We start from the raw sequence: 19,029 nt of genomic DNA, 5'->3' as shown, positions 1-19,029 counted from the left end.
GGATCCTATTTATTAAGCTTTTTTTAAACCGACCTTTCAAGAGAAATAATCTATAGTCTATGCTGTTATTTATCCAAAAAATAGTGTTTATGCATTTTATTTTAAGATAACAAAAAATATAACGTAACTTAAGAAATTGTTTATCTTAGAAAGATAGACTTTACGAAGTAACTCGCGTAATAACATCCCTTGGCACTGGTTAACAAGCAACAGAATTTTATAAAAATACAAATTTTATTTGTTGTAAATATTATATAAAAACAAGCATAATAATGTGATCATGTACTTCTTACCTTGCTAGACGTTTCGGCCAATTCTCACTGGCCGGTCATAAGATGTTATTAAAAAAATATTATTTCCAAAACATATTGTTTCAGAGCCAGAGGGCACGCTTCTTAAAGAAGTAAAACCATTGCTTTATAATAACCATATCTAATTACTGTCGCAACGATATCTGAGTTGGTTGCAAATGAAATACACGCGAAGTACAAAAAGTATAATCCATGTTGTAAATCAATATTTCTGTTCACGTAAGTCCTATGAGTCAAGTAATGAAATAACTCCGAACAGGTCTTCGTTTGTCGTTAACGTATAGTTAGTAGCCTATTGGGTTGCAGACTTAGGTTACCTAGAATAATTACTGGGTTCCGGGTAGGCGGTGGCTTTGTACAGACGTGTGTTTTAAATTTTAGTCTTGATTGTTTTACTTTAAAACTCGGTTTGGAAGGTAAAGTAGACTTAATTGTATTTAATTGAGAATCACGTTTCTAAATTCAATGTAAGGAGACCTAGATATTTGTAATGAGATATGTGAACGGCACAAAATCGTGGTTAAAGTTCATAATTAAGCTTAGGACTCATTTGGTAATTGCCTCGTATATGTGATCTGCATCTGATTGAGAAAGTTTAGTAACATGTATAGTGTTTATTAAATATAATAGAGTCTGTACTAACTTGTACTGGATGAAAAAATGAACAAGTTGCTGAAATTTACTTTCAAAATTAAAACTTTTACGGGCATTGTCAATGAAGTGAGATGCATTTCTATGTTTTATATAGTCTTCTTTCTTAGAACGAATGTTTCCGTAATACATCGATGTGGGCTACAACCTTCTGATACAACCAATGACCCTTTACCAAAAATCAGCAAAAAAATCGCATGGTGCCCTCCAATTATACAAACTTCCTACAGTGGTGGCATCTCCCTTGGTTGCGCAACTTGCTCTATCCTTTCTCCGCCCCACCGCTGGCCGTGTTCACTATATATCAGTGTGATATCGTCTGTTGGACATCACAAGTTCGTTTAGAACCGTAGTGACCCAAACTAAGCATCATGAAAGCCTTCGTAGCGGTAAGTGTAGTGAAGTGTGTAACAGTGAAGTGGCAGAAGTTACGTTCTGAAATCATACAAGTGTCACCTGTGTCCCTAATTATTTTGATGATTTCCGAACGTTCTTCCTTCGACCATTTTGACAGACGAGAGGATAAAGTTTAGTTGGATGTCAAAAAACAAAAAAATTGTATTTTATAATAATGACACAAAAACATATCCTCTGTTTGTCTTAAAAAATATAAATATAAGAATGTAACAATAGACACGAAGTACAGTAATAAATCAAAGTCGGATAAATTTAATATCTGATACATAAAGCGATGAGAACCAAAAAAGATCGATCGAGAGGAAACAATAGTCTGTTTATAAGATATATTTTACTCTCGTTATATAAAAACCGTCTCAGGTCGTTAACAACTTTGAACGTAAGGTATCATATTGAAAAAAAATGCAGTATTTAGTAGGTACATTCGTAAATTTAAGAGAAAATTCTTTCCTTAGATACAAATTAAATAATATGAAGAGTAAAGATTTTATATCAAAGGTTACAAGTTATATATTCTGTGTAACAATTGTAAAGTTCCCTCGAATTACGCAAGAGGTCGGAGTCTATCGCGACCTATCCACTGCCCTATTACGGTTATTACTTCAAATTACCATTCACTAATAAAACTACATTAAAATCAAAAATTTCTCAATCATATTCAATGTTAAGTAAAAATATATTTTGCTACTTTCATTATTTCTCTTTTTGTTCTGGCTCCGAAATCTTTAAATAGAAAATTGCAGATATATAAGTATACAAAACACAATGTAAAATATACCTCTCTTCTTATTACGATTAAAATGTATGTAAACACAGCAAAGTGTTAGTCATCTCTCTCGTTTGGAAAACAAATAAGACATAGACGTCCTTATGCATTTCAATGGAACACGCAACGCAGTATTCATAATATACAAAGACATTGTCCTAAATGAAATTCACTACAGCTTGTTTTCTATGAATCTTATTTAAAACCGCCAAAAAAATATTCTATAACTATTAATATTTTACAATATGTAAACTCTATAAATCTACTAACCAAGTAATTTTAATTACGTCTGTATAAATAGGTTCCAAACAAGCATGAAGATCCGTCACCCAAATAATACTAGCACACATCAACAGTCGTCCGATATGTCGTGTCGTAATCGTCACGAACTCCGCACATTCTAAACACGACCGCGCTTTGAATTTCTCTCATGACTTCTACATGCATATATATTTAACAATAGAAATAAGTTTCATTACTTCATTCGCGCCCTGTCAACTTAAATATTGTACTCACGTCTTAATCTATTGACAAACTAGCCAACGGATACGTTACATTACAAAACTCCATACATTTCAATAAAACTAAATTAATTAAAACTTCATTTATAAGCTTCTTATTAAAATATTTTCTCACAATCGGGTAAAGTAAAACAACAATGGAATTTTGTATCAGTAGGAACGAAACTGTCTCATATAAATTAAAAGATTGTCTCATGTCACGGAGATCTGCAGAGTTAACCTCCGTGACTTCCCATGATCACGGAATAGTAACGTAACCAGCAGATGGTATCTAACAGGTTAAATAAACTTAACATCGACAGTCCGATAGACACAATAGTAGAGGAGCTATTATATAATAAAATAGACTCCAGTTTGCATACAAAATTTGTAAATTTTTATAAAACAGCATGTTCCGAGAAGGAGCTCTTATCCGATAATCATCGTGGTAGTTATGACCTATGACAGAACTTTCTCTCCACGTTTTGTTATTATTTCGCTCGAAGCTCAACGCGGCTAATGATAGTAATCATATTCTATAATTCTTTCGTATTAACGTAAAACATGTGACCCCGTGACATTCACTTTCTAAATCAGCGTCGGTATAAACAAAAAATTTTCCATTTTAATAATCTAAGTTAGAAAGTTTATTTGAAATGCGATTTTGTCGATTCTAAGAGCTCGGCAGATATTAAATATTTATGAACTGTTATCAGTGTTACACCAAAACAAAAATTAAGCACATTGTTAAGTAAAATTATACTCAATGACGGACGAAAGTCTCTCAATGTGTTTACTTAACGAGAGCGCTACGCGCATTTACAATGACACTATAAAGAGTTGTGACATAAGAACATAATTAAGAAAACTAATGTTCAAAATAATGAAGAATTTCACAAACTAAATTATGAAGACAAAAACTATTCTAAACTATTGAAAATAAGTGTATATTGTAACATACACTCTTTATAATAAAAATACCTTTACGAGTAGACAAATAAATATATTTATAGAGACAATATCAAACATTTTGACACATACGTGCGAAGTAGTTCGTCTAAGTAATAATAAAACATAGAAAGCAAATGGCTACTTGACTTGTAATGTTTGTGATACTTAACACTAACATAAAGTTAAAACGTTAACGGCGAAGTTAAAGTATCATACAGACAACTACGGTTCATAATGAGCTGTGAGAGATAACGCTGAATAAAACTATTATAAAAACAGTTATATATTGAACTAACTTGGAAATATAATCACAAGTTATGTATCACATAACGTTAAGAGAGACGCTTCATACCGTGATGAAGTAATGAAAGCTATATTTATCTGTACCGGCTGTAACAATTTGAATGTTTGTCAACAGTGCATAGCCCTTGCCTTGGTGGCGTGTGTGAGTGCCGAGGCTCCGCTGGGATACAACTACAACCGTCCGTCAGGCGGACACTCGGGAGGTATCAGCGGAGGCGGCGGCGGATACCGCGCCGTCTCCTCCGGATACCAGACCTCCGAGGGCCAGAACGTGGACGCTCAGCTCCTGGAACAGATCCGTCAGATCCTCCTCAAAGAAGAGGCCTCGTCGGGCTCAGGCGCCAGCGCTCCATCATCATCATACGGCGCCCCGTCCTCCTCGTACGGTCCCCCCTCCTCCAGCTACGGCGTTCCGAGCCACGGCGGCCGCGTCGTCGGCATCAACCTCGAGGGAGTCCGTCAAGCCATCCAAGTAGCTCAATATGAACAGAGCGGCGGCTACAGCGGCGGCGGCTACCCCTCCGGCCCCTCGTCCTCCTACGGCGCCCCCGCCATCCCCTCAGGCAGCTACGGCGCCCCCTAAACGCAACAACCCCAGAACGTTACCGTTCATTTATTCGGGCCCGCCGTTCCATCTCCGACCGCCCGAATATTTAATCCAATAGGTCGATCGCCACGTACAATGTAGGTGAGGTCGGCCAGGCCTCCGATCCCGGCCAACGCTTGCGACTGTGCACGCTCACGGGTTATCCAGCTACCAGCCAGTCGGGTTGGCCATCACCTAACAAACAGACTCATTTGATAGGTGATAGACAACACCGAAGTAGCTCGTAGCTGGGAACGAATCCAAATCTTGTATAAAGTTTATCGATAAGTTTAGTGTAATTTAATTTTAAGCTTTGTTTTTTTTATTACAAAAAAGATAAATACATTTTGACACCGTAACAAAACCGTGGTCTTATTCATATCCCAAAATATATTATTTTCTATATACATAAAGTACTTTACAGAAATTTAAGATTACAACGAATAACAGTTTAAAAAATACTTAATATTTTAATGTTGAATCACTTCATTAATAAAAACATCAAATAATAATCTGATAATTCTATATGAGAAAAATTACAAAAGATACGTTAAGGAACATAAAAATGCTAATAATATGAAAGTTTGAATTTAAATAAACATTTATTCTCATTTCATTAACACATGAATAATAAACAAAAAATAACTCGACTCTTCTAAGGCGTTCAACTTTCAAAACATTCGATGCTTAATTACTTAATAACCGACTGGTGGTTTCTTTTGTAATAATGTTTCTATATCTGTTTCCGGTCATACAGACAACTATAATTTGACATGTAACCAACAAAAACCCTCTAACACTAAGCACTTTCAAAGACCTAAGTAACCCGACCCGGTTACGGCATGTTCACAATCATCATTACGTGGTTCAGAATAATCTCTCGACCCCATTATAAATCAAATATTTCATCAGCACAGTCGGTCCATAATGACACTCGCTGTGAGATCGTTACATTATTATAAAGTATAGTTAAGAAAAGGAGCTGTTTCAAAAGCAGAAATCTCCATTACATGCCTACACAATAATACGTGTATTGAAAATCTTCTTTGACTTCGAACTATTACAACATGTAGTGACATTTCTCACGACCCTTTATCTTAATATCCCACGCTGTATAGAATGCTATGAACAAACTGTGCCATTGATAATTCACATCTTGACATTAATTAAGGTATCTAGATTTTAATAATCAGTAAGTACTACGAATACCCAACCACATGCACCACTAGGTTCCTAATGAGAATCAAATTAATGTTTTTGTGACAGAAATTTCATTTTGACGACATTACTTTATCAAATTACATATTTATTTTTTATTCACTCATCTTTTCGTTTATCATCTTAGCTTTACGCTCTCGAGTAGGCTATATGGAGAAAAGAATTTAATCTTATAAAAACAATTTAACAATTTAAAGAACGTTCATTCTTTATAAGGTTATTAACTTTATTTGATTCTTAAAATGATATTCACAAATTATTATACCACGACTGACGAGACTCAACAGCATTAATAAAGAATACAAAACAAAAAATCTTTTACGAATAATTCAACTAAAATTATACAGAACACTATTATTAAAAGCCGATAGTTTACAACGAAGCCTCCAGTTTAACGTTCATACGTGACACAGACATCGTTCTGTATTGTAGGCTCATCAAAGAAAATAATTCCACAGCTAAGTGATTAGTTGTAACATCACGCGAGCTTGCATCACAGCACGGATCTTTATCTCCTGCCTGATATCGCCTCCAGCAATCCGCGTTCTGTTATCGCCCGGAGGATCGACTGTATTTTTCAGATTGCGGAATAATTGGCACTCATTGTCCGCTGCACTGTATATTTTTTGGTGCCTGGTCTTAGAAGAGTTTTTATGTAATCTCTTAGACACCCAACTTAATGTTTCTAAACTATATATTCTATTTATTTACAGATAACGCAAAAATCTTGAGCTAAAGTTAAAATACTCATTCAGATAAATAAAATTTCTTTCTATGGTTTATAATAGTCATATCTTTATAGCGACATCTTTGTATTTTTTTTCTTGTTACTCTTTATTTCAGTTTTCTTTTCGCGTAATTATTGAGACTGCTAAGCCGTTTTAAACGAAACTTTAATAAAACGTTAGAAGAGTTTGAAGAGCTATATATGTAGGATGACAAAAATTAAGTTGTAACTTAGCTAATTAATAATATGCACAAGTGTTTTTTTTTAATTCCGTACACATTAATCGTCATTTAAAGATTATCTTGGCACCCATGAGGCACTTAAACGAGTAATCATAGGCCGAAAATACCTAACATCATTTAGGAAAATTGTTCATACTCTTACATTATTGGACCAAGATATCTGAACCACCGCCAGGAAACTGGCTATCAAAAAATCACGACACCGGCTATGAAAGAATCACGATCGGAATTTGTCGTGAAATTTATAGACGAGCGGATAGGATCAGAAAACAACAACAAGAAATATTCCCAAGAGATGAAAAAAAATCATTTATAATTCCCAATTATAATTAAGTACAAGCTCTATCTCATTTCTTATACTTAATATTACCCGAGGGACATTGTTGGCCATCCATAATTTTATGCTTCAAAAAGGAATCGCTATTTTCAGTTTCGTTTAAGCGCCTTACAAATGGCTATACATAGCGACAAGCGACATATAATGGGCTTCACGCTATTCAGTACAAACGGCTTATTGACTATATTTATAGTCCGACCTACAAACTAAGTCATAATAATATTAGACGATAAGAAGCATATTTTCTCTCGTAATTATTTGTCATTCATTCTATACTATGAACTAAATGACTTAGAACATTGTAGAGGCTCACCTTGCGATATAAAGCATTCTCGTGAGTTAACTATTGCTAAATAATTATATTTACTCAGTATAGGAAAGCATGTGACTAAATACAACTAAATCGGAACACAGCAGGTTGATGATGATGTTGGTGTTGCCAACAAACACGTTGATAAATATGTATAAGCAATTTATATGTGATTTTGTGTGGCAACACTGGCGAACTGATACATTCACAAAGAGAAAAAATCCGTACACCTTAAATTTGTTTTAAAGAATATTAAGTAAATTCGTTAACTATTGTTAGAAGTTCTGAAATATATTTCATACGTAGACTTAACAATAACTAAATCTCCCTCCTGTTAATTTAAAAACTGCGAGTAACAAATTTAAATGTATATTACATACGAGTTAACAGTTAGCTAATCAAACCTTAGTACTGTCGTAAATAAAAATGTTTGAAAAGGTAAATGGATGTTAGTTTTTAATACTAGCTTAAAAAAAATACTTATTTGTGAAATATCTGTTCTAACAAATCTATATTATCAGAAATATTTTATAATAATTAATTTATTTTTAAATACGTACGTAAAGCTAAGAGTTAATCTCTGTTTTACAAAGCTTGTCAAGGATACATCATCTGTTCATTGGAAGTGAAGCGTGCGTCCTTTCATCGAGCGAGCGAGGCTCCAACAACTCTCGTAACGCAAATGCTTTATTTTAAATGTTTCCATACTTTAATTAAACATTCCGTTCCCTCCTTACATTTTCATTTAAATTTAAATTGCAAATTTTTGTTTTATAATTACACCTAATTAAGTCACTTAAAATCTCCACCACCCGTATTAAAATTAGTTCGGACTGAGTTGCATTTACTTTATATTGACATATTTGTTTCAAAAATGTAATAAAACTTAGAAATAAGAATAAAATCGATTTGTAACTACTTTATAATGTAAGAAACTAATGTTATCCGGTCGTAAGCAATCACCATGGAAATGCAAACTTTTAAAGACTGCAAGCGTTTGATAGAAAAATTTCCGAAAATTATTCCATCTCGATAGATTAATATTTTATTGAAATGTAATTTTTTATTTCATTGTACGTGTTACAGTGCGGTGTACATGATATGAGATACTTTAATGAGAAACATATTCATTTAAAAGACTAATCAATACACATGCCACTGATTATAATTTTCATGAACGTCAGTCAGTCAGTGCAATGTCAGTATCGGTGCTTCCCTACTGACGTGGGCTGTTCTAAGCGCGCCTGTCACTTTATCCCCACTCCTGAGTAGTATAGACAGACTGATGTAATGAGACATGTTACAGCTCGACGGGAACAAAAATTCGACGAAATGAAAGTTTACCGTTAAAAAAAGGTAGAGCATAACATAACAAAGAAACATACGATTTTTTTCTTGGAAATAAACGAGGGAATCCCACTGAATCAAGAAAAATTTCGAAATATTGCGTTTTTGATATCTATTGACTCTAATGTAACCAATATCCACATATTGGTCATAATGCGAAATAGATAAGTTTACCTTCACGTATAATCCACAGCATATGTGAAGGTAAACTTACCTATTTAAAACACGTCAGTAGGTAGTTAAGTAGTTAATTCATTTTCCTTTAAGGTGTTTAAAAATAGAGAAATTGATACTTTTTTCCTCTATTCTAAGATTTTGTCCCACGTCGTTGTCGCAATAGGGCCATGGTTGGCACCATGTTACTTAAGAAACATTTATTTTCCCGAAATTGGTCATCGGCAGTGGTATCGCACTTATAGACGTTCAAAATATTGTCGACAATGCTATCGAAATTGCACAACGAGACCCAGTGACTCACGGGAGTCTATAATCGAGCCGGTTCTTGACTCATCCTGGTTCACTGGAAACTTACTGCTACAGAAGAACTAGCGTTACAGACGCGGTCCCAGCACCCACATTACTATCGCTGATGAGGGTACTTCACGACCCGCATCTAATCTCTCTTCGAGTGGTTACTTTTCGACCAACAAACTTAACAATTTAAACGCGCTCCATAAATGTTTTCATTTCGTTCTATACCAGTGCTTTTTTCTTCGTATAAATTCAACCTTCTACAAGCGCTTCGGCCGCGAGGCCGTGGCTGACGAACAAAAGAAATCGATTCTTTTGCAGTTTTACAGAAGACACTCGAGAAGACCGTGAGCATCCGAACACAATCGATAAAATGATGAACACGAGTTATATAAAAACGTTTTTAATATCGTAAATCACTCGTCGACATCACAATACTAACATTTTCATTTAAAACGAAACAATAATATCAAAAATTGCTTCCATTTGTCTACTTACACTAGAGTATGGGCACTGAGTGAGCACTGACGTATTTACATTATATATAATACTTATTATGACCTCCATGTGCGGAGCCGCCGAGGACGGCGCTCACTGATGACAAATTGTTGCCTGAATTTTGAATACAGCACAGCAATTTTTTTTTTAACAGATGTATCACGTCCTTATAAAAATGTACACACGTGTTGGAAACTATGTCTGTGTGTGTTTATGTTAAATGCTTTATAAAATATAAAACGTATCTTACGCTGACGTCACCACCATGGGTCGAGTATTACATTTGCTAACAAAAGAACAATAGGAACCTTGTATACAATATATAAATGCGTCCAAAAATATTGACTTCCGTATTATAAAAACTACTACTAACATGGTCCTTGTATAATAAATAGCTCCCTCTAACATTACTGTACAAAGAATGTAACAAAATATCACTTACACTAGCGCTATCGTAACAGTTAGTTAAGTCGTGGCAGAGCTGCCGACACCCGCCCGCCCTGGCTGGTTGACAAGTCCACATGTGCAGTGACCACGGGCCGGGCGGTGCTAGCTCGCTCCCTTCTCGTCTCGAGGCCACAGTAGTTCCGGATGGTTCAACATGTAGTAGTACATATGCTTGTCACTCCCGTACGTGGAGGCCTTGGTCCCCAGACACATGAGGAACTGGCTCTTCTCTAAATTCTTATCGCAGTCCACCGAATGGAAGATGTGCACGAGGGTGTCGTCGGCGATCCGGAACACCGTGAGGTTGGATTTGATCAAGGTCTCGAAAAGCTGGACGTCCTCCAAGCCCCAGCCCTTGATGTTGAGGTCGAAGCCCCCCACTCTCATGAAGTCACACTTGTATATCCCGAGTATCCCGAAGCCGTACTGCCTGAAGTATCCGAAGTCGTCGGTGATCTGTTTGCTGTACTTGAGGTCCGCCAGCTGGGCCGCCGTCAACTGGTCGTCTTTGGCGACGTATTTGCCGAGGTCGCTCTTCATGACCAGCGTCTCGCCTTTGAACTTGTTGTAGTCGTCGCCGTAGACCACCTCGGGGTTGTACTCGCTGAACACGATGGGGAAGTAGACCTGGTGGTACTTGATGGTGTTTATTCTGATCCTCCTGAGCGACACGTGGTTGAACATCATGTCCACGTCGACGAAGAAGGCGAGCTGGTCGTCGTCTATCAGCTCGAGCCCGGCGCTCAGCGCGGCTCCCCGGGAGAAAGTTCTGGAACCCATGGACACTAAGCGGATGTCCTTGCCGTACCTATCTTTGTAAGTCGTGATCAACGCCTCCGAGTTCTCGTAGTCCAGTGGCTTCTTGCTGTCCATGTACAAGACCACTATGAGACTGACAGTCTCGTCGCTCCTCAGCACTATGTCCTCGTAGTTCCTCATGAACCTGTGGAATATCTCGGCTCGCCCCATCAGCGGCAGGATGAAGTGTATCCGTCGGTCGTAAATCGGGTACTCGAAGTCGTCGGTCCACTTCAATATTTTCGGGAGGCCGTTCCTCAGATGCGACAGACCGTTTTGGAAGGCTTCCCTGACCTTTATCCTGTCCAGCAGACTGCTGGGGCTGTCTCTCTCCGTATCTTCCAGGTCCTCGTACTCGTGCCGAGAGTTCCTCCCGTCCAGGTCAAGTCTCTCCAGTACCCGCGGGTCCTCGGCCGGCGGTGGTTCGCCCATCGGTAACTCGCGGATTTCCGTAGCTGAAATATAGAAACAACAACGCCATTAGGAGAAAAACTTTTTTATTACTTAAGTGAATGAAATAAAATCGATTTTGATAAGAAATCCATCGTCATAGAATAGTTTTTAAAACAAGTATCGTCCTTGGTTTTACTCAAAAAAAACCTTCCCACAAGGTATACAGTCAGCTTTCCCTTCTTTGCTTCATTTCTAAACATACATATAATGAATATTCAACATCTTCTTCTCAAGTAAATTTTATTAACGACTCGTGTCACCTACTTCAAAATTTGATCAGAACCAACAGACGTGAAACTATTTACAGTAAAAGTTAGTTTCGGCATCGGTTATTGTATTCCAACAATCATTTTATATTCTCTAATAACTATCCTTATTACAATCTTCTCGATACCATCAGCGTAGCCCGTAATCTGGTGACCCGGTCCAACTCTGCATAGTGTCAGTACGTACCGGCGAAGGTCTGCTGTAGGTAGGCGTGCCTGCGGACGGCGGCGGTCATCTTCCTGCCGCGGTACCTCCTGTAGTGCAGCAGCAGATCCAGCACCGTGTCCACGCCGTGGAGCGGCTGCAGGCGGACGTACCCGTACAGAAGCTCGTTGAAGTCGATGACGCGCCCGCGCTGACGAGACGGGCCGTTGATGATCTCCATCACCTTGGAGAGACAGGGGGAGACACAGACTTTAGGCAGGGGTGGAGACACACGACACCATCACTGTATACTTTGATGGTGTATGGTGTTTGCATACGGTTGTGATCGAGCCTGAACGACATGAAGGACTATGGTGACATAATCACCCCCTATTGCTCCTCATCTCAACTCACCTCATCGTATGTCGGTGATCAGTCACAATACTGAATATATTGGAAATTAATTAAATAACTAAAGATGGGAGTGTAACGCTGTTCATGGATACGAGCGGTCTCGTAAAGAATTTTCTGAGCTCCACACTACGGTAAGCAAAAATCAATATAATATATAATATTATAACAGAAGCCGTCATTTAAGTCTAAACTTATGAAAATGGCTGAACTGAAAAGTAGGACAGGATCAGGTGCAGCAACATGTGTCTTAATATATTCTCCTAATGATCCATCATATATACAGTAAATAATAAAATCTTACGTCTCACCTCTCTAATAATATCGTCTATAGCCTCCTTGAGAGGAGTTTCTATTCTCCTCTTGGGGTTGGAGTGACTGATGGAGTAGATGGACTTGCTGATGAAATCGAAAGGCACTATATCTTCCGGGTTGTCCGCCTTGAACCTGTTGAAGTCCACGGGCGCTCCTGGAACCGGTATAACACTAATATTGACATATAATTTATATAATATTACAAAAACATATGCTACTAAACAAACGTATATGTTACATCAATATCGAAACTATTGAAAGAACATCGCGCGTTTGTTTTAAAGTTACGAAAAATGACGAGCTCTTAAGGGCGAGTGTTGGGATAAAAGAATTAAACTCATTTCATATTAATATTTCTAGATTTTTTACTTTTGGTATATTGAAAACATTAGTTCCATATTAAAAATAATTCATCAAAATTATTTCACATAACGAAAATAGTAAACGTATTTTTTTTTTTTCTTTACAACGTAAAGTCAGCCAGTGTCGTGAGTGTAAATCCTACCTAATATCCGATTGTTTCCTAAGTACCCCGGCTCCCCCGTCTTGGCGGGGAACAGCGGCACCCCGGGCTCGAGCTCGTAATCCGACACTTGATCCATCTTTACGCCCAGCTCGCGAACTGAAGAGGCGATGTCTCTGTGGAGGTCCAACGACTGCTCTCGGAGGCTTTGGATGTGAAGATTCTAAAACACAATGAAACATATTACTGTAGTCTGCGACAGACACATGTACCAATAAAGAGCAGTCAACGTTTGTAATATCTAAATTAAAGTGTGAGAGCTGTTTCTATAACGTTGTTGTAATGATCTCTAACAACATCTACATTGAGTTCCTTATAAATCTATATATATTAACAACTAATAGCTCCGTGTTCACAGCTGTCCTTGTTTGTAGTCTATCGTATATTCTTTTGTGTTCTTGTCCAATGCTCCCGTATCCTCACACTGATCGCACGTGGCTATTGACACCGCATTATATTGATACCGTTATATGAAAAATATCAAATGATAGTACTCATATTATAAACGACAAAGATTGTCTTGTTTTTTTTCCACTTCATCTTTATACTTGCGAATATACTTAAATGAAAATACAATAAACACGCTCATAAATCAGCATAAAACACGCATTAGGCACGTCATAAAAGTTATTTTGTTTAAACTCCCTAACTGATAATAGATGGCGCTAGCAGTTGATTGAAGTGTATATATTTTTAAGCAAATATTATGCAGTTCCATCTTAACCCAATTGCGAAATCACACTTAGTCACTAACAAAAAATATACATTTAAATATGAGATATTACGTGTTCATGTTTTATCTTTGAAGTGAATCCTTATCGAACTTGACACAGATACAGTAAAATCAAAAACTAAATTGTTAAGATATTTTTTTAAATAATTTTTAAAGCGCCAACAGTCTTTTAATACTTGGAATACACATATCACGTCAAATGTTTCCTCATGATACAATAAAAATCATTGCTATTGAAAACAAGTGCGATTCTTTATTATAACTTTGTTATTTCGAGAGGACGGTCAATATTAACTTTCTATTACTGTAGTTTACTATACGTATATTACTATGAGTCTACATGCTCAAGACTAAATACTAATAGTTCAGAATTTTTCCTTCCGATATGAGTCTACGATGATACAATCACGTGCGGCGATATATGAATGAAAACCTACCTGTATTTAGTTTCCCGACACGGACAGAAATCACACTAAGCGTAAGAAATGATCACCCTTTACAATATAATTAATTTTAAATGGCATGCATAAGGCTGATAAATTAACTTTAAAATTACATTATTTGAACAATCTTTCGATAATAACCTCCGATAAATGTAAGAAAATTCTAGAACAATAATAAATCCTAAACAATAGAAGCCGTTTTCGTGTGACGTCATATCCACACGACCTGCGGTTCAAGTCAGGCTCTCGAATAGATTTAAACAGCTTTAATAATTATGAATCAGTAAGTACTTAAAGTTATTTCACGTGCAATCTTTATCGTGCCAGTATCAGTCAGAGATGTAGACAATACTAAAATGGCAAACGTACACAGCGTGTTACAATTTATATATATTTAATACAATTTATATGATTTATTTACAAAACCTGTGTCCCTTTTTTAAGACATTTAAACAGAAGCAACGTATTTTAAATTTAATACTTTCACAGATAAAAAGACATTTTGTCTGTCAGACGCAGGTTTATAGGTGACCTACGTTTGACGTCTGGATAATATACCTAATATTATTTAATTTATGTAATATATTACAATTATTGCTATGTATATATATATAGTAAGGACTTTCAAACAAACTTTTATTTTGTCATTGGGCTGTGTTAGTCAGTGGAATATATGAGACTGTTATTTGCCTTACGATACGTTTAAAAAAACTGCGTGGGTTAGTGGTCTTTAGTGACTTATATAACTTTTTATTATGTAGATTATCGAATATTATTATTAAATGGAATCACTATAATGATTGTGGAAATGCGGATAGTTTTATGTCCCTTTCTTTACTTTGTATGTAGAATTAATTAATTTGTATATAGAATTCTTTGAATGTTCTATAGGGATGTTTCTCAAGCATCTGTTCTGGGCGACATAGTATATTTTAAAGCTAAGAATTTTTGATGTTAGTTTTGTCCAGTGAATTCGTGTGACATAAATCTCAGCGTTACATTGACGAGCTACTCGTAAATTGCCAAAGTGACAAGTTCTCAATGACATGATCGATAGTGTTGTTACCTTAAAGTATGTGTGTAGTCGGTACATCTGACGATGATCTTTTACCGGATGTAGCGTGATCGCTCGGTGGATCTCTCGTTTCTTCAGACGGCCGGTGTAAGCCGCCGCGCCGCTGCTGTTATGGTGAAGTATGGTCTGCATCTGAGGAGACAGGAGACGTGAGGGTGATCGTTACAGAAGCATCAAGTAATCTAATGTAGATCGGTATTATAGAGGAAGTCTTAATGTTTTTGCTTTTTATAATAAATATCAAGAACAAGTGTTGAGAAACACTAATAACTATATTATTATTATATCAAAGAACAGGAAGTAATCATTGTAAGCGATTCGTTACTAATTAATTGATTCATTTACCGCTTGAACTTCACGTGTCACTGAGATGTAATTATAAATAATAATTAGCGCTGCAATGTCGTTTATCTTAACCGGAGAAACGGCTAAATTAATTGATATCTTCCATTCACATTGTACAGCTGATATTGTATTAAATGTAAGCGCATTTTATTTTTTATTTTTTGTACACTTAATTTTTTTTTATGCTGGCAACTCCCGAAATACTGATAAGGTCTTAAGTCAACGCTCGAGTATTGCGAATTGTAAGCTAAAGCAGTTATAAGCTATACCAATAGTACCTTTTATACCAATATTACCTTTCGTATTCCAAGACAATGAACACAGCCGTAATTAAGCATCCGTTTGACCGCGGCACGGTGACACTATTCTCGATTTTAATTGTATTAACTCAGAGAAATTTCATAAAATCGTATAAATCCATAAACGCCGGCAAATACAGCGACGTTGGTATTCAATTATTCATACAATTCAGTTTCGTAGCAGCTACAACTAGAATAAACTAGTAATAAAATATAAAATAACCTCGATAAATACCACGAGCTCTGATAATTAATTTATATATATATTTTATTCCTCGGGACTTAAATAATGAAATCTTTTTAATGTTCTCTCATGCTTCGTAGAAAGTTCGTTATAAATTCCAGTTGAAATAACTGTCAGTTATTCGACAGTTTACTGTCATTTGTTCATAAAATTCGCACCTCTATGTTTACAAAACTCGCAGAAGTCTAAAGAAACGGTTTTAATTATACATTATTTAGTCATAATGGTTTTAAGTATAGAGATGTTTAAGTGAGAGCAACCTTTACTCAGTCCCTCGGGTCTGATAATGAACTGAGCGCGGGATTATAATGAAAGGGGATATATACACGCGATATTCCTCACACAACTTTTTATTCGGGAGTTTTCCTTTGGATAAACCAAATTCGACAAATAATTATACTAAAATGTTATCGAAATATTTATAATAAAAATAAAAAAACTTGTTTATGGTCTATGTATGAATAAATTAGTCCGTTTGTAACCGACAACATATGATTACTATACTTAGAAAAATAATATATATATATATATATATATATATATAAGAATATAAACTAATTTTCTAAACAGTTTTTAAACGGTTGATTTTTGTTTTTATGAACTAATTATTGTATCGAAGTGTATTCGGACTTTACTGAACAGATATTTTGGTTCGAGGTCAATATAAACGTAAAACATAAATAATAACTCGTTCCGCACTAACAAAAAAATAGTAATATAAGTAAATACACTTGTAATTTTCTTCAAAACTAATGCGGAACCGAAAGTATCAAAGGTGAGATATTCCTGTGTTATAAAACGTTTCATTTATTCTTGTGTAAATATTGCTCGTTTCTTAATAAATTACGATCAACATTACAACTAATTTATGTTAAGCTACCTTTGGTCCGCCGCTTCGTCGAATGGATTTCCGACTGACACTAAGACACTGTATAAAGTGTGTCAAAACAACAGGTATTGCAAGCAACAGGGCACGAAACCTACATAATATGTCACGTGACTTCATTAAATGTAAAACAGGAACTACACTGACTCCCGGAGTATCGAAGCTATATTACAGTAAAGTTTCATCATAATCTGCAAAGTAGTTTATGTGTAAAACATACATACATCCTCACAAACTTACTCACTTTGAATATTATTAGGATGTACTAGATGTCAATAACTAAAAAACAATATCAAAGCGTTGAGTTAGTTAGTTAGTTGAATTAAAATTTTTAATCCCATCTTTTATTCAAAATGCCAAAATCTAAATATTCGAGTTTATGAATAGTAGGAACACATTATAGGATCTATATATCATAGAAACGTGAATTTAATATTCTTGTAAGTAATATTCTGTTCGAAAAAAAAATTTTTTTTTGACAACAAACTGTATTATAAGAGATAATTTCCTTTGAAGTTCATACTAAACTATTTATATTATATTTTACTTCGCCTTAAATATCATTAATTAAAGCAACATAAGTATATAATGGAAAATCCCTCAACTTAAACAGAACGGTACAAATTGGCGTCTGTGTTTTAAATGTTTTATATATAAATAAATTTAGATTAACCAGGTAACCAGGAGTTGACCTAAAAAAACGTTCGGAAAGTATTCCTACGAACAGATGGTTGTTTACTAATTCAACTTCAATGAATTTCCGAAGCTACTTCTCTGTTTATTTTCTAAGAACACACGTTAAACGCCAACACTCAGTAGTTCTGTCCAATTCGGTACAAACTTCATTCTCGTTATGACACTTATTAAGTGTGCTCATCATAAGTATACTTATAATGTTGTAGTGCAAAATCAAACTCTCGAACAAAACACTAACATTAATTACCAAAAAAAGATAATTGATTGTACAACGATCCTACGAGCTAATGTTTGGTAACAGTTTAAAAATGAAGGCCAACGGCCGACATGATTCACAAAAAATATCTCTGTTAAAAGTTCACAGACTCAATAAGAACAGATTTCAGTATATATATAATAAACCTTGTACATATCTATAAAACAATCAAGTTACGTTTGCTAAGGTATTTCTAGATTGATAATAATCTGAGTGAAAATACATCATAACATTATTTAGTTTGTTTAACTCAGAAATAAAAGCCGATGTAAAACAGATCAATAAAATTTTTTTAATATAAGGGACCTTCTAAAATACAAGAAAAAGTACCCTCTAACTCTGAACAGGCGCACAGATATATATATAACTACCCTACAGACTACCGACAAGTTAGTATTAAGTTCTCTTTATTTAGAATCTTGTAAACTAAAAGTAGCAGTATGTTTATTTAGGATCGCCACGTTTTTCGCACTAAATTTAATGTAACTCCGTCAATGTACAGAAATACGCGAAGGAAACAGCAGCGTGGCACGAGTGAGTAACGCACGATTATAATAGTAATGAAAGAGGAATTGATACAAAAATATATTCAACGTGCTATGACTGATAGCAAAGAGTATCCGTGAACATTTTATTTATGACCTAAAAGCTAAGGCCTAACTCCATTGAGGAGACTTCGAATACTTGTACACTTTCCCACTAAGATTTCACCTTACCTAGGTCACTAAACCGGTCTAGGCAGCCAGCTCTGCGACCGTTTGATCAGTCGTCCTGTTATGTGGGAAGGTTGAGCAGTATTAAAATTAAATGATAAGATATTAGTTACAATGAATTAATTGTTGACCGTACTGACTGACTCTGCAACTATGTCATGTAGCAAGCGATATGTTCTCAGATCACTTGATTGTTTTAATGTATTAAATCAACCAAAACGACATTTGACTGCTGCTTATTGTTAGTTTTAGCTCATCGCTTGAATCGTGATGTAATGTTTGTCAGTCAATAAGACTAGACATTGAGATATCTCAGATTGACACACAGATGTTTGTACCAAAGGTA

General features: G+C 35.7%; 2 protein-coding genes across 2 annotated transcripts in view; one reads left to right on the top strand and one right to left on the bottom strand.

Annotated features, from left to right (window-relative positions):
* Positions 1-1,083: 1,083 nt before the first annotated feature.
* On the top strand, positions 1,084-4,849 carry LOC116768023 (pro-resilin). The gene is made up of 2 exons (XM_032658642.2): positions 1,084-1,351; positions 4,015-4,849. Exons 1-2 carry the CDS (start codon positions 1,334-1,336, stop codon positions 4,480-4,482), a joined length of 486 nt encoding a protein of 161 aa, XP_032514533.1. The 5' UTR covers positions 1,084-1,333; the 3' UTR covers positions 4,483-4,849.
* Positions 4,850-9,524: 4,675 nt separating this feature from the next.
* LOC116768002 (chondroitin sulfate synthase 1) overlaps positions 9,525-19,029 on the bottom strand; it is a 31,936-nt gene continuing 22,431 nt past the window's right edge. Inside the window, exons 2-6 of the mRNA XM_032658612.2 lie at positions 15,236-15,376; positions 12,976-13,156; positions 12,467-12,624; positions 11,787-11,988; positions 9,525-11,335 (exon numbers count right to left, since the gene is read on the bottom strand). Of these exons, the coding sequence (XP_032514503.2) occupies positions 10,185-11,335; positions 11,787-11,988; positions 12,467-12,624; positions 12,976-13,156; positions 15,236-15,376 (1,833 nt within the window). The 3' untranslated portion in view covers positions 9,525-10,184. The remainder of the gene's footprint in view (positions 11,336-11,786; positions 11,989-12,466; positions 12,625-12,975; positions 13,157-15,235; positions 15,377-19,029) is intronic.

This window comes from Danaus plexippus, chromosome 19, assembly GCF_018135715.1.
Source record: "Danaus plexippus chromosome 19, MEX_DaPlex, whole genome shotgun sequence".
In the NCBI taxonomy this organism is placed as follows: Eukaryota; Metazoa; Arthropoda; class Insecta; order Lepidoptera; family Nymphalidae; genus Danaus; species Danaus plexippus.
This window is presented reverse-complemented; position numbering and strand designations above follow the sequence as displayed.